This window comes from Oryzias latipes, chromosome 10 (genome assembly GCF_053564925.1).
Source record: "Oryzias latipes strain Hd-rR chromosome 10, Olatipes_Hd-rR_3.1".
Classification (NCBI taxonomy): Eukaryota; Metazoa; Chordata; class Actinopteri; order Beloniformes; family Adrianichthyidae; genus Oryzias; species Oryzias latipes.
The window spans coordinates 9,118,428-9,135,110 of NC_136246.1; the positions used below are offsets into that span (position 1 = coordinate 9,118,428).

Below are 16,683 nucleotides of genomic sequence, written 5' to 3' on the forward strand. Positions count from 1 at the left end.
TGTCATATCTCATACATTTCCCATGATCACTTTGTTTACTCTTTCCCACTGGCTTACAGCCCGTCACAACCCCAACCTAATATTAACATTGCAACAAAAATGGCAATATCGGAGCTTTCCAGTCGTACAGTTCTGATCCAGATTCTGCTCAGACAAGAAAAACAAAGATGTACATGGATCTCTTTGTCTGCAGGTGAATGCATCGGAATGGAGCGGAGCAGGGAGCTTGTGGCCTGCAGATTGTACTGTAGTTTTTTCAAATCACATTTTTTGCCTGCACTTGATTCACAAGATTTAAAATCAAGAAATACTCAGAAATGCAATTTTGAGCTTTTACATGTCCTCCATCATGAGCAAAAAGTTACATTAACGTGTTAAAAACACCAGAAACATAATTTTCATTTGAGTATGTCTTTAAGCTTCTTTTCAATGAGGACATAGAATTTCTAAAAACTGCATCGTAAATGTTTCTGCTGGCGCAGCTAACGATCACAATGCTTACATGAACTCAAGTCACTACCTGAATTAGTGGAAACAGCAAGTGTACATCGATATCATCACTGGAAACTGTCGTAATTTGATCAGATCTAAGTTTGATCACAGCCACTTCAGTGGGCCGCCAGTTTTCCTTCAGCTGCATGTTCTCATGTTCTTGTATCTCAAGATTGCAGAAAATGCAGAAAAAATTACAGAAAATCTTCACCAGCCGAATCATAATAAAACAATCGAAAAAGTTTGGATTCATTACTTTTTTTCTAGCCTCTACACCTATGCAACTTTGCTTTCACACCAATCTGAAAAAAAAGATAAAGGCAGCAGTTTCTGTGCCACCAGTTTGCTTAGATAAAAAAGGCATGCCTTGCATCTTGAATGTGGGCTGTTTGCACCTTTTTATTCAAGCATGATTGGTGGACTTTACCACTTCAGAGTGCTCTTATCATGATGGCATCTGAAGCAGTTCAGAAAAGAAGAAGGTCACAAAAAAAACTGCTTACCAATGGAAAAGATACAGCACGCTCTTGAAAACAATGCAAACACGGTGTACTAAGTTAATGCGCTTTTTTAGCTGTAATGAAAATGCCAACCTTTGGTACATCGTTGAAGCATCTTTAAAATCCTTATGGAACATCCCAACCAAAACTGAAGGTGTTTTCGTGAACACTTCAGGGTGAAAGGATGATAAACTTTCAAAGCCCCTACTCTGCATGCTGTTAGGTATGCAGACATTTTGGCCACATGAACAGGAGACAGTGTTTACTTCAGTTACTTGTTAAAAAATCAAGAGAAAGGCAACGTTTCGAAGAAGTCGGTTTTGCTGCAAATGTTAAATATACGTGAGTCTCAGGGAGAGAAATATATGTATTTGACACACTGGGCATAAAGGTTTTCCACTTTCGGCAATATCACCACCAGTCTCTTCAGCAGTTTTAAACCTGTTTCTAAAAGATTTGTTCTTTTTTTACCCTCCGTGTTTTCTTAATTATCTCCCCTCTCCACTCCTTTCCCTTTTTTCTTTTTCACATAATTTTTCCTTCCCCTCACTTAAGCTGCCACATAACTCAGCCACACTACAATAGTACTGATCTGCACAACACACTTAGACACTCAACATGTCCAGTATTACATCACATGCACTGTACAGCATACATAAAGCCTCATAGCAACATCAAGCACACCATTATGTGTACATACTCATTTTTGCATTAATCAATAATATACAGTATCTAACATTCACCTTTACAGCAGCATGTCCACCCTAAGGTTAGTTACTTGGAATGTGCACAGAGCTGGAACCAGAGAGAAGAGACTGAAAATAATGACCAAATTAAAAGATTTCCAAACTGATTTTGCGTTTCTTCAAGAAACTCATATGTCTAGTTCATCAGTGAATATTCTCGCCACAGCAGACTTCTCGAACGTATATTCAGCTTGTTATAATTCTAGACAGAGAGGAGTAGCAATTCTGATAAAAAAGGAAGTTAAATTCACGGAAGCCAACAAAGTCATAGATCCAGAAGGAAGATTTATAATAGTCACTCTCTCCACTCAGAAAAAGGAACTATGTTTAGCTACTGTGTACGCCCCCAATGTAGATGACCCTTCATTCTTTCATTCCTTCTTCTCTGCGCTATCTGAGCATACAGAAAAACCGCTAATCATTGCAGGTGACCTCAACACGTGTTTAGATCCAGAGATGGATAGGCTAAATAACACAGGAAATCTTACAACCGGGCAGTCCACAAACACTGTTAAACAGTACATGGAGGATTTTGGTCTTTGTGATATTTGGCGATCATTCCACCCCACAAAGAGAACTTATACCTTTTTTTCCACAGTTCATCAATCATACTCCAGGCTAGATTATTTCTTGGTCAAGAGTTCTTTGTTGAGCATAGCTACTGAAGCACAGATCCACCCCATTACTATCAGCGACCACGCACCAGCTTCCCTGGCTCTAAAAAACAAAACATCACCATCTTCAGTAAGGAGCTGGAGGTTCAATACATCGTTGCTAAGAGACCCTAACTTTATCGACTATTTTGCTAAAGAATGGTCCTCATATTTACAAAACAATGACAACTCAGGAATTTCCTCATGCCTTTTATGGTAAGCCGGGAAAGCAGTCATAAGAGGCAAAACAATCGCCTTCTCATCCCACAAAAAGAAAAGAAAACTCTAAACTTGTGGATTTAGAGCAAAAAATCAGACTGTTAGAGGAAACCTACAGCAACTCTCCGGATGAACAAACTCTGCAACAAATAAAGAAAGTAAGAATCGAATTAAATTAAATAACTAATCAAAGAACACAGTTCTTATTACAGAGACTACGCTTGGAGAGGTTTGATCACAGTAATAAATCTGGAAAATTTTTGGCAAATCAACTCAAAAGAAAAAAAGAAACTGACAACTACTTCATCAGTAATAGACCTAACAGAAAACGCAACACATGATCTAGCCGCAAAAAACTCTGTTTTTAAAAACTTTTACCAATCCCTCTACTCATCCCAAATTGATCCTTCAGCCAATGACATTAATAGTTTTCTCAATAGCATAGATTTGCCTAGACCAACGGAGGAACAAATTACAACCCTGGAGTCCCCTTTTACTAAAGAAGAGCTACATAAAGCATTAACCAACATGCCTAGTAAAAAAGCCCCAGGACCAGACGGCTACCAGCAGAATTTTTTAAAGAGTTTTGGCAAATTAAAACCCCATTTTTCTCAGAATGACAATAGAAATTAAGGAAAACAATTATCTACCTCCAAATATGAACTCTGCCAATATAGTTTTACTTCTGAAACCTGGGAAAGATCCCACATCACCATCCAGCTATCAACCCATGTCGCTGATTAATGCAGATCTTAAAATAATCTGCAAAGCCTTAGCAGGAAGGCTGGAGAAGGTAGTTCCCTCTCTAATACATCCTGACCAAACAGGCTTTATAAAGGGTAGACATTCATCTACCAACATGCGCAGTTTAATCAACCTCATAGATTATACAACTATCAATAACCAAGAAGCAACCATTTTGTCACTGGACGCAGAAAAGGCATTTGATCGGGTCAACTTGAAATTTTTAATAGCCACCTTGAATAAATTTGGCTTTGGAAAATTGTTTATTAACTGGATTAAAATATTATATGCCTCTCCTAATGCTCGCATCAGAACAAATGATCAAACATCTCCAAGCTTTAACTTACAAAGAGGAACCAGACAAGGCTGTCCACCATCTCCGTCTTTATTTGCACTATTTATTGAACCTCTAGCTGCTGCAATTAGGCAAAGTCGAGACATTGAAGGCATTCAAACCCAAAATCTAGAACACAAAATAAGTCTTAATGCAGATGATGTTTTACTATTTAGTCCAAATTCACAATCTTCCATCTACCAAATCATCTCCCTAATTAATACATTTTACTCAGTTTCGGAATACTCTATAAACTGGTCTAAAAGCACAATTCTGCCAATTAATTGCAATTATCTAAATCCATCACCTATTAAACTATAAACCGGCAACATAAAGTACTTAGATATAAATGTTTTTTCATGGCTTTCTGATCTATTCAAGCTAAACCACACCCAACTGCTTAAAACAACTGAGGCTGATCTCACTAGATGGAAAACTCTACCCATTTCCTAGGGAGAGTTGCAACCATAAAAATGACGATTTTTTCCCAAAATTAACTACCTGTTTTCAATGATTCCTTCCAAACCTCCAACTACTTGGTCCAAATCATCAGACTCATTCATTTCCCAATTCCTTTGGGAAGGTAAACCACCGAGGATCAGTGTGAAAACTATTAAAAAAACAAAAAAGATAGAGTACTACTACTCCGCGAACAGATTGGTTTATGTCCAAAAATGGCTTAATCCTGGTGTGTTAGATAAATCTTGGCTAGATATAGAGCATAATCTCTGTGATAACCTAGATATTTCTAATTTACCTTTATTCAGTTCTAAAATTAAACAACACAAATGCTTCAGAAGTTTCAACATCAGCTCATCTCTAACAGCCAGGTGGGATTTTCTTAAAAAAAAGAACCTCACATTATTTCCATGCCGACTCACCCCCATTTGGAATAACCCTGACATTTTAATTAGCAAAAACATGATTCACTTTGCTTCATGGAAGAACAAAGGAATCCATCCATCCATCCATCCATCTGGCTGTCGTTTTCCGGGATATTTCCCCCTGTTCAAAGCTGAGGTCGAATTCTTTCAGCTCATTTGAACTGCAGATTACCAAGGTTGGATCTGACTCTCCGTTTTATTGCATTTTAATTTACTGACCTCCTGGCCCTGCACGGGTATTTTTAGATGAGTTTGCCGAGTTTTTATCAGGTATTATAAATTTTAACTCTGTACTCATAATGGGTGATTTTAATATCCACATTGATGACTCTTCCTGTGCCTCTGCCTCAGAATTATTATTTATAACTGAGTCTTTTAACTTGATTCAACATGTTTCTGTTCCCACCCATGACAAAGGACACACTCTGGACCTAGTCTTCTCCCTAGATCTAGATATTAAGCAGCTTAGAGTTAAAGACAGTCACATCAGTGATCACTGCTGGATTTTCTTTAGTTTGATTTCCCCCCGCCCATCTTTACCCACACCTGTTAGAATGCAGCGGAGGATTTTAAGTCAGAATGTATCGGATAGATTCACAGATCTGTTTGATGCAAACTCTTTTAATCATTTTAACGATGTAGATTCTTTGGAACGTCTTTGGAAAACAACAAAACTGGAGGTGCACAGGCTGCATCTTAAAGAACTGATCTCCACCCTAAATGACATAAAACAAGCTAGGTCAACATTTTTCATAAACTTATTTCAATGAACAAAAGAAACCCCAAAACTCTTTTAATACCATAAACACTCTTACATCATCATCACCCTCCTCCTCTCAACTCCCTCAAATCTTTCTCAGTCTGGTTGTAGCACTTTTCTCTAGACCTTTTCTCTGATGTTGGACATAACATCCCCTCCTTTAGTCGGTTCTCGGCCACCACCATCCCCTCAATTCTCACAGACTTGGTCTAATTTTTCTCCAGTCACAGTGGAGGACATCCATTCTCTGCTCAATAAGATCAAGCCCTCATCTTGCCCCCTCGATATAATTCCAACTCCCATTTTTCTCAAAGTGTTTGAGTGTATTGGTGCTGCCGTGGTTGACCTTATAAATCTCTCCTTGACGTGTGGATCTGTTCCTTCCTTTCTGAAGCATGCTATAATATATCCTGTACTTGAAAAACCTAACTTGGACCACTCTGATCAAAATAATTTCCGTCCCATTTCAAAACTTCCTTTTATTGCTAAGATCTTGGAGAAGGTTGTAGCAGAGCAACTAAGGTCATTCTTAGAATATTTGTGACGTTTTCCAATCTGGCTTTAAAAAGAACCACTCAACTGAAACAGCTCTTTTAAAAGTTTCCAATAATGTGCTCATGGCGACAGATTCTGGTCAATACACCCTTCTCGTTCTTTTAGACTTAAAATCTGTATTTGAAACTGTAAACCACCATGCTCGAACGTCTTCATAACGACTTCGGTTTATCTGGTTCTGTCCTAAGCTGGTTTGTCTCCTATTTCAGTGATAGATCCTATAAGGTCTGTGTTGACTCTCTACCTTAAGGTTCTGTATTGGGACCCATTCTATTCACTCTCTACATGATTCCCCTTGGGAGACTTATCAGCAAATTTTCGAACATTTCTTATCATCTTTACGCTGATGACATTCAACTTTATTGCTCCTTTGGAAAAAATAATTACACAAATTTATCAAATCTATTAGACTGCTTGGCCAGCATTAGAGTTTGGTCAAATGACAACCTTTTACTCCTGAACCCTAACAAGACAGAGACAATAATTTTTGCTCCTGGTGCTTTCAGGGCGACCAGGTTTGTGGGTATCCCGCCGGCTGTAGTGGTGGTCGGGCGTGCGGTGCTGGGGGGTCGTTCGGCTGGACAGGGTTATTGCGTGGCGACGGGGGGTGGGGGGCATCCAGAAGATTGTGAGCATGTGTGCGTGAGTGCATGTTTGGGACAGACCTTGGGGCTGGCTCGCCGGGTTCCTCTGGGGCTCTCTCTACCCATTGCAGGGGAGGGCATTAGGGGGGGTATGCGAGGAGGGGTCAAATGATATGGCGGGTGAGGAAGGTTGTAGAGGGTAGAGTAGTGGGGGGGTGGAGCTGTGGTTGCGCGGTGATCTCTGGGTTGCTTGGGTCAGGTCTGGCTTGCGGAGACGGGGCTCTGGCTGGGTGGTGGGCGGCTCATGGGTTCTCGGGGCACTGGCTTCGTCCTTGGCTGCCGCCTGGTATGGCTAAGCACGCCTGTCCTCCTCCCCCTTTCCCGGGCTGCTTGCGTCTCGTCACCTGGGGCGCCCCTGGCCTGGGGTTCCCCCCCTTCCTGGTCTGGCGGGTCGAGCTGGGTAGGATCTGTTTCCCCTTATAAACACACGGTTCACTTCGGCAGCATGCATGTATCTCCACCCCCACGTGCACACTGCCACACTGCTCCCTGTCTGCTTCATCCCTCCTCCTAACCAACAGTGCATTGATGGACAGATGTCTTCCGCTCATCTTCGTGTCAGTATTTCACGTTTGATGTAATATTTGTCTTTCCAGCAGATCTGGTATAATTGTTACAGCTTAAAATAATAACTTGTTCAAATCAGCGCTTGTATCCCCCACATTCTCCACCTCTCTTCCTTTTATTTTTTTCCACCCCGCTCACATTCTTCCCCTCTCCCTCACCACGCACACTAAATGTAACAAAGAAATAAAACATAAAAAAGTAACAATAAAGGGTTTATACAAATTTACACTCTGTTTTTTTAAAGTTATATAACCTCTTTTTGTAATAGTAAGACCTGTCCAACACAAAATGCCTTCAGCTCTTATCTGTCTGCTAAGTTGTCTGAAAGAACAAGTTAAAAAAATAAAATAAAATAAAAACTTGATCTATTAAGATGTTTTTGATTGGAGTAGATTTTGATTTCTGTAAATATTACCTCATAATGCAGCAAATTCAACAAATGAACATCTTCAATTATTTAGAATCTATCAAATCTACAAAAGTTAAACAATCTCCAGACTTTTTATTAGAACACCAAAATTAGAAGCACTACTTTATCTTTGACAGGGTGTGAAATTACTTAACAACCCAAAATGTGACTGAGGAACACAAGTTTAAAATCTATTTTACCAACTGAATGATGGTCTGATGGAAGTTGTTCAATAATTTTCTTTCACAACTTTTGTACTTGCTCCTAACTATTTCTACTTAGTCAAGGGATTCTGTTGTAGCCCTTTCAGTCACGATCAGATTAAATGCCAGGTTGTCAGTGTTACAGTTTGCTATAGTTGTATATGCAAACAATTTAAAGTGGTTTGTGAGAGCTGTAAACAAAGCTGTGAGTGGGTGGGGAATAAGCTGAACCTTTTTCTTGGTTTGAAACAAAAAAATAATTTTATTCAATTTATTAAATGTCAGAAATGGTACATTTTCCAATGTGCTCCACCTTATTTGATCATTATAAAACTGTTATGATCAAGATTTGTTTTCATAGACGTGTTAATAAATTAACTTTACAGAATGTTCCAGAATGTCTTTGATTTTCCAGTTATTTTTTAAACCGAGCAAGATAAAAAGATTGCCTAAAATGCATAAATGCTACCAAATAGAATTAAAAAATAAGATGATTTTCTTTGTCAAATATGCAGGAAGTCCATTTAATGTACTTCAGCCAATCACCATCATTTCCCCTTCGAAATGTTTCATCAAGAGTGAGTAGAAAGGCTCTTTGAGTGAGATATCATTTGTGCAAGTGAAGGTTTTTGTGTCACAATGCAAGGAGGACAGATCACTTTCATTCTTCTCTGTGCATTATGTAAGTGTTCTTGACATACTCTATGCTGTGATGTATGAACGTTAAGTTTTGCTACACAGTTATGAAAATGGGTAAAATGTAATTATTTTCAAGTGTGTAATTATTTGCCTGTGTTTTTCAGCAGTCACTCAATCCCTTGCACCGGAACTGGTCCACATGATTGAGGCTGAAACTGGCAGTAATGTGACTTTGAAATGCTCAGCCTCTGGAACTGACCAACAGTTGTTCTTTTGGCATAAACTTCAGTTTGGGTATATGATTCAAAGTGTGGCAACAGGCAACATGGCAAACATAGCACTAAAAAAAAATGTTGAACGCTCAAGATTTAATGTCACAAAAGTGGGGGATGTGTATTCTCTTTTTATAAGAAATGTCAGCAAAGAAGATGAAGCAATGTACCTTTGTCAGGCAGGAGCATCCTACGCAGCAAAATTCACTAACAGCAGTCAGCTAGTTGTAAAAGGTAGTCTTTTTTGGTTTGTTTAGGATTTAAATGTAAAAAATTAAACATCCAATAAGATGTGTTTTCTATGTGTTTTGGTTGAATCTTACAGGTCCCAAAAAGAAACAAAAATTTGTTAAACAGAGTCCCGACGTGGAGCTGGTTCTGCTGGGAAACACAGTGAACCTGCAGTGTTCGGTCCTGTTAAACACCAGAGAAAGCTCAGATGAGTGTTCAGATGACCACAGAGTTTTCTGGTACAAAGCTGGATCAGAAAAACATGCAGACAATATCTATATAACCAATTCAGGCTGTGATGTTCAAAAAGAAAGGAGATGTGTCTACAATCTGCCCAAAGTCGTGAAGAATTCTTCGGATTCCGGCGTTTACTATTGTGCTGTGCTCTCACGTGGAGAAATCCTGTTTGGTAACGGAACTGAAGTCCTGATAAGTAAGTTTTTTTACACCCTTAATTCAATTTGTTATATTTTAACACAGCAATACAGAAAATAAATGCTATTTTGTCTCAGTCGAGACCATATGTTTGATCAAAACTTGTTGATGTATCATTATATATATTAAAAATACATGAAATTACTTCTTTTGCTGAAAAACTTTTTTTACAGTCTGCTAAGCATTAGAAAAAGTAAACTCAGAATTGACACATAAACTAGGTTGTAACTTTAACACAAAAAAAACAGCACAGACTGCAAAATTAACCAATCTGTACATTATCAGATGGATTTTCATCACAGCAAGAAATAAAAAAAGATTTTATTTAAAAATGGTTCGAGAAATTAAATAATTTGTTTAGAGAATAGGGATCATAATTTGTGGTTGATGATACAATTTACAGTCGACATTGGTTCATTTTGAACGATCCGATTCACTGACCTAAACCCTCTCTGGGGCATCTTTATCCAAAACTTCAATCAGTGTGACTCAGAGAAAAACACCTGGTACTGAACAGTGCAACTGAAATTTTAAATTTTCCTCGTATTTCTTTAAGATAATCAAGTGTAAATTAAGTATGTGTTCAAACAAAACAAGTAAACAAGAATGAATGTCAAATCCATTCACATCTTAGTTTCATAAACTTTAACCCACTGTTGTTTTTTCATATCCAAATAATCCGAAGGGAACATTCTTAGAACATTCTAGCACACTGGATGGTCACATGTCTTTGCTAAATTCAAAGTGTTTCCACACATTAGACTGGAATGATGGACTGATCAGTTTCTGCTGACATCTCATCTGTGTTGTCCGCTGTAATGCCTCAATCCAAATGGTATTTTGTAATACATTGTATTTATTTTATTTTTTTAATTATTTATTTCATTTTGAAACAAAATTTTAGTGGGTTAGGTTGATTTGATTTAATTCAATTACCAACTTGCTTCAGACAGAACAATCCGGTTGGAATATAAATTGATTTACAGATTTATCATTATTCGCTATTAGACAACTATTTAGTGATATTATGGCAAAAACAACGAGCACATACTGAGCAACAATTCCTTCTTTCCTAAACATCCAGACACAAAATCCGTCCCATGTTTTCGCAGCAGAATTAAAACATTCAGTGGGTCGGTTGTTCAGACAATTAGAGATATGAATTGCAGCTGAACGGATAAGCCACCTCCAACAGCATATGACGTTCACAGATGATTGCATTTGTTAAGTGTATGCTCAGTCACTCAAATATGTGCTCTGTAAATGTAAAGTGGATCAATGTTTCAATAACTGTGTTTATTTTATGACTCCAGAAAAAGAACTCTGCCCGTATGTCATCATATTGGGGTTGACCTGCAGTTTACTTGTGACTTTCTCTTTGATTCTTATAAGAAGAAAGCAAACCCAAGTTTGTGACCAGTGCAAAGGTATGTTCAAATTTGATTGATATTTAGTAAATCGATGCACCCCAAAGAAACATTTTGGAGAAGCTCCTAGTTCTAGTCTGAAAAGAAGCCATTATTTAATGTTAATACTGCTGAAATTAAATCTAAATGTTCTGAAAACAAAACTGCACTTGCTCACATCCTCAGATTTTCTCTAAAGCTCTTTTAAAAAATTTAATATTGTGTGAAACAGTAAAAGTAGTCGTAGTAAAATGCATGTCCATTTGGTATTACTCAGATGTAACATATAATGTACCCAGCAGTTTGCTCAGACACACAGAGGTAAGAGACAAATACATCAGTAAAGCACAAGGGGGCATGAAATAACACAAATCTCAAGATTTGGGTAGGGTATGACTTCAGTTCAATTTATTTCTATATATCTTTCTTTGTTTTTATTTTTCATTAGGGGTTTTCACTGTTATTACCCACTGTCTCAAATGTTAAACACACATTTATGACATGATATAATTGTATTTATAAAATACAAAATGTAGATAAAAGGTAACACTATTAGCAAAACTTTTCCCGCCAGAAGTGTTTTTGAGATTTCATGGAAGTAGCCATTTTATAAGTTATATGCAATGGGTTTATAAGGAAAGTTTGGATGATACTAATTAGATAGGGGTCCAAGAATGGTTATATATAAGGTTAAGTATAGAGGCAATTCACTGTGATACTTGGCAAAAATGTTACACAGCACATTGGAAATATCACAGAATACAAATGTAAAAAAAAAAAAGTTTTTTTTTTTTTGAGGTCTTTATGTGGCCACTTTTGTATATTGTTTATGGCACTGTGTTCACACAGTTAGGACTTTATTTGCATATGCCTTCCTCCACTGTAGGCTGGTTAAAACATAAATAGCTACATGGGAAGGAAGTTTTGACAGCATTTTTCTTTCCTATTTATGTTTTGCAACCGTCACATGTAGGTTGATGTATATGCCTTAGCCTCTTTAGAACATATCCTCTCACACTGTAGATGTCTGTAACAGTGCTGACACAGACCTTTCTTTTTGTCTGCCATCATTGCTTTATTCAGTTGCCAATACTCTCTCTACACTTCAAAGGCAGTTTTAAACAGGCCAAAGACTAGCTTGGAGTACTTGATCTCTTTTTCAAGTTTTTAATTTTCATATTTATGATAAATACCTGTCATATCAGAACACACCATCATATCCTGTCAAGCCTTTACAGACATTAGGTTTTGTATTTTATCTAGAGGCATACTAACCTGTTCTATACTAGTACTGCTTTATTTGTATGTGTTATCCACCTCCATCTAATCCTAGACTCTCTATTCAGGCTGGGTTGAAAAAATCAATTGATCAATTTGAATCGATCCAAGCTTAATAAATCAATAATCAATCCATAAAAATAGAGATTGCTTACTTAATGCCAACGTATAATGGAATTTCCCATAGGACAGTGAATGCTAACGCTCGGTCGACCTAAACATACATTGCAGACTAAATGTACAGTTGTGCATACTCGCAGGCATGAATTTTCCAAACTCTGTTTTAACGAAACATTTTTTTAAATGTTACCATTTGTGGTTTAAAGCACCATTTTTTCTCAAATCATCTGGAATAAAGTGTGATGCTATAGTGCAAGCTCCACCTAGTGGCCAAACTGAAATGCCCTCCAAGAGAGGAGGAATAGAATGATCTGCACATTTTTGTTGGGCCTTCTATATGGTGTTAACAATCTCACTGGTTTATTATTTCACTCGTATATTTTACAGTTTGTGAACTTTATCAGATAAGTTTGAATATCTTCAAAACATATATAGATCATATTGTGTTTCTATACAAATATGTCTGATTGTGTAAACTGTGTAAATCCAAAATCGAATCAAGTGAATCGACAGAATCAAAATTCAAAACAATCCAGGCTCTGGTGAATCGAATCGATTCTGGAAATTATTTGGTGATACCCAGCCCTATATCTATCTTCTTCATGTACACTGTCATGTACTTCTTCTCTACATCCATGAACCTCCTCTTTGGACTCTTTCCCAGTAGCTCCAACCATAGCATCCTTCTGCCAACATCCTCCTTCTCTCAACTTATCAAAAGCACTCTCAAACTTCTGCCCAGTATTTGTCTCCAAAACATCAACCTTGATCTGTTCCTCTGCTGGATTGATTCCTGATTCAATCCTGACAAGGACCACAGAATGGCGAGGACTCAGATGCAGAGTTCTTGGAAAACTTTTATTCCTGATAACCTGAGATAGGCGTAGGGATTGTTAAACATCTACACAAGATAATCAGGCACAGGACAGAGGGAGGCACAGACCATAAATACATATGAGGAGGGACAGCACAGGTGGGAACGATCAGGGATTATTAGGACTACAGCTGTGGGGAAAACAGACATGAACAGGAAACGGAAGAACTTTCAAAAGAAAACAGGAAGCGACACACGAGGACACAAATGTCAGACAGGAACTTGACGAAACATGACAAATCCATCCTCATCACTCCCAAATGGAAACCTCAATGTCTTTATCTCTACTTCCTCCAGCTCTGCTTCCTGTCTCTTTCTCAAAGTCTTTAAACCCACAACATGGCTGCTCTCACAACAGTCCTCTACACCTTTCTTTTCATTCTTGACAACACTCTTTTGTTAAACATCACACCTGAAACCTTCCTCCACCCAATCCAACTTGCTAATAATACCCTTTAGGGGACAAATCCGTTTTAAAATGTTTTAATCTATTCTGCATTTATGTAAAAATTCACATATGTCTACATATTGTTTTAGACTTGGATTTTACTTTTGAGTACAACTCACATCACAAAAACCACGCTCTCTAATATCTCTAAAGCTAACTTATGGTCAAAGGCTTCTTGTTGAAACCAGACACAAAAAGATCACTTAATGCTTAAAGACACAGCTGGCTGCAGTTCTTATATTTTGGAAATAGAGACATAGACTTTATCAACCCAACGTTTCACAGTAAAAGTGCTTCCTGATTGTAGAAGTAAAAAGACAAAAAAAATCAATTGAGTTGTCATTTACTGTATATCTGTTGGTGTGTATGTATTGCACAGTAAGTGTTGGTCGGGAACGTTCTTTACTTTGTTGCATTTGTTTTGTCGTTTTTATCAATGAGCACATGAAATATTAAAATCCTCAATTTTATATTATTAAATATATAAAATAAATAATATTCAAATCTTTACCCATTTAAAATGCTGGAATCACCTTACTTATTGCTGCTTGTATTTTCTTTCTAGAAACAGGAAATCCTACAACGTTCCTTCCTGCTGAACGAGACATATTACCAGAAACCCATTTGAACAATGAGGTAAATGTAACAGACACAGTGGGATTTTGAAGCTTCTTAAACTTTGTTTGTCATGACTATAATACCAAGACATCGTAAATCAGATACAAAATCTGTTTAAAAAAACAAAGTAAATAAATGTAACCGCTAAAAATACTCTTTAAAAATAAAATTTAGATCTTAGTGAAAATGCAAAAGCAAATACTCACACTAAATGTATTTTGGGTATGGTTTAAAGCTTTTGATTACCATCTTTAATTTTTCTTTTAACAGAATAGTATCAATCATCTGCATAGCTAACAACACACTGCATCTCTGTATGCTACGTCTTACTTTCCATCTCGACATTAAAAGTTTAATCTTGCAGCAAACAGAACCTTCAGTTAACCTTTCCTATAATATAGGTGTATTGATTTTAAAACTGTAGTAGTAAAAATTAACAGTTTTTTTTTTTTCTTAGCAGGAAGTTGAAGGACCTGAAATAAACTATGCCGCATTGCACTTCTCACGGAAAACCAAATGGCCGAAGAAAAAGAGGAAGTTTAAGGAAGAATCCATATATTCAACTGTGAGACACTTCAGTGATGGAGAGGCTAATGAGGACTGAAGACACTGTTCTGTGATTCATGTGGAGTTAAATAAAAAAGACGTCTATATAATTCTGTGCAGTAATATTAAAGAAGATTTAGACAGCTTAACATAAGGGACATCTGCTGTTTTGAAGTTGGTACAATTAAATATCTAAATTTAAATACATTCTTTTTTTTAACCTATATTAAAGATTGAGTTTGGAAATATTGACATTAAAACATGAATGTTTTTGTTCTACACGGTGTGCTGTTACTGTGTTATAAAGTGTGGAACTGGTGTACAATGTAGGGCAAGTTCTAATCCATTCCAGTCTCATACAACTATATCTTAAAAGCTTCTTAAAAATTCCCACAAACCCAAAGGGCTGTACAATTGTATTAAGTCAAATAAAAGTACATGCAGAAGAATAAATAATGCTTTTGTCACAAATGCCTTTAAGGCATGATATGGGTTCAAAACCCAAGTTAACTGGATCTGAGAAAAATATTCTAGACATCATTCTGCTTGAGTGGCCAGGCCCCTTCTTTGCAGGGGGAGTGTTGTTCTAACCTCTCATGTGCCCTAAGGTTCCATCTAGGGACCAAAACTGCTTGTTATGTGCCTTCGACCTCTTAGCATAAATGTAAGCCGCTGCAAAGCAAAATATGGTTGTAGAGGGGAAGTTCCTTCAAAGCACATGTGTCAGAGAGCATAAAAGTTTATAATTTCTTAGAATAAAAAATAAAAATTGGTGTGTATTTATTCATATGTAGGGGGGAATTTGATTTGAAATTTTGGATTGGGCAACTATACATTAGGACTATGGAAACACTGTCCATATAACCTAACCTGACAGAATCAAATTTAAAATGATTTATGCTAGAATAACAAGCATGTGTTTTTTCTATGCATGTTTTCTATGCCAGTGTTTTTCAACCAGTGTGCCGCGGCACACTAGTGTGCCGTGGGAGATGGTCAAGTGTGCCGTGGAGAAATTGCCCTCATTAATCATTCACTGATCTAAAAACATTTCCCATCTCCAGGATATCTGCTCTTTGTTCATCCAAACAGGCCCTGATAAAACACTGAGTAGTTAGGAATATGAAATATCTTAAAATTACTTTTTCTTTGTGTTTATTTAATTCTATTAAAGACATTTTGATAAGGATTGCTTTACCGCGATTTACCTGCAGCTATGACAGTTTGCGGAAAAGTCCCGTCCCTTTAACTGTCTCCACCAATCATTCTTGAAGGCTTAATCACATGTCATCAGTCTGACCAATCAGAAGTGCTTAAAGTCTTCACTTCCTTGTTCTTAATTCTGCTGATAAAGTCGCTCAGTTCTAACAAAAATACCAGCTAAAGCTCTTCTTTAGCGGTGTAGCTATCCACAGAGTCCGGTGTCAGACCGTGAAACAAGTGGACAATACAATAAAGCTCAGAGACGCCAGTCTTTCTGCAAGTTTTCGGCACTTTTCACACTACATCTCCCATGATGCATTGACTTAAAGGGCCAGTGTCCCAGCGCACAATGAGTTGTCCTTGCGAGACGCCTTGAAACCCCAACAAACAAACAGTTTCTAAATTTTCTAATTTAACTTTCATTTCATCTCTTAGAAAAAACAGCCGCAATTTCCTGCTTTTCCGGCCGCAATTATCACAAAAATGCACGTGAGATTGCGGGGGGGGGGGGGGGGGGGGGGGCTGTCGATCAATACAGACCATGAATTTCTGTTTTTTTGGTTTTTTTTTTGGATGCTGGTGTGCCGCGGGATTTTTGTCAAGGTTAAAGTGTGCCGTGGCTCAAAAAAGGTTGAAAAACACTGTTCTATGCAACTGTAATTGTCACTAAAAAAAGTTATTGAGAAATAAATGAGTTATTTAACATTAAGGAGTAGTTACGTTTATTTTTAATTACATTTAGTTACATGTATAAGTTATATCTGGCCCTTTGAGGACAGCCACTGCGCTGATGTGGCCTTCGGTGAAAATGAGTTTGACACACCTGCTTTAAAGTGAGGGGAGGTCACCTGCTTCCTGTAGACAGTTTAGAGCTGGGACTAGAGAGACAACTGCTCCGGGAGA

At 37.5% G+C, this 16,683-nt stretch overlaps 1 protein-coding gene across 1 annotated transcript; it reads left to right on the forward strand.

The window, feature by feature from the left end:
- The first annotated feature begins 8,349 nt into the window (after nucleotides 1–8,349).
- nitr22 (novel immune-type receptor 22) lies at nucleotides 8,350–14,856 on the forward strand. Its single transcript, NM_001137600.1, is given in 6 exon segments — nucleotides 8,350–8,392; nucleotides 8,514–8,855; nucleotides 8,947–9,285; nucleotides 10,601–10,714; nucleotides 13,979–14,049; nucleotides 14,489–14,856. Coding segments are annotated over 6 exon segments (1,056 nt in total). The 3' UTR covers nucleotides 14,636–14,856.
- The last annotated feature ends 1,827 nt before the right edge of the window (nucleotides 14,857–16,683 follow it).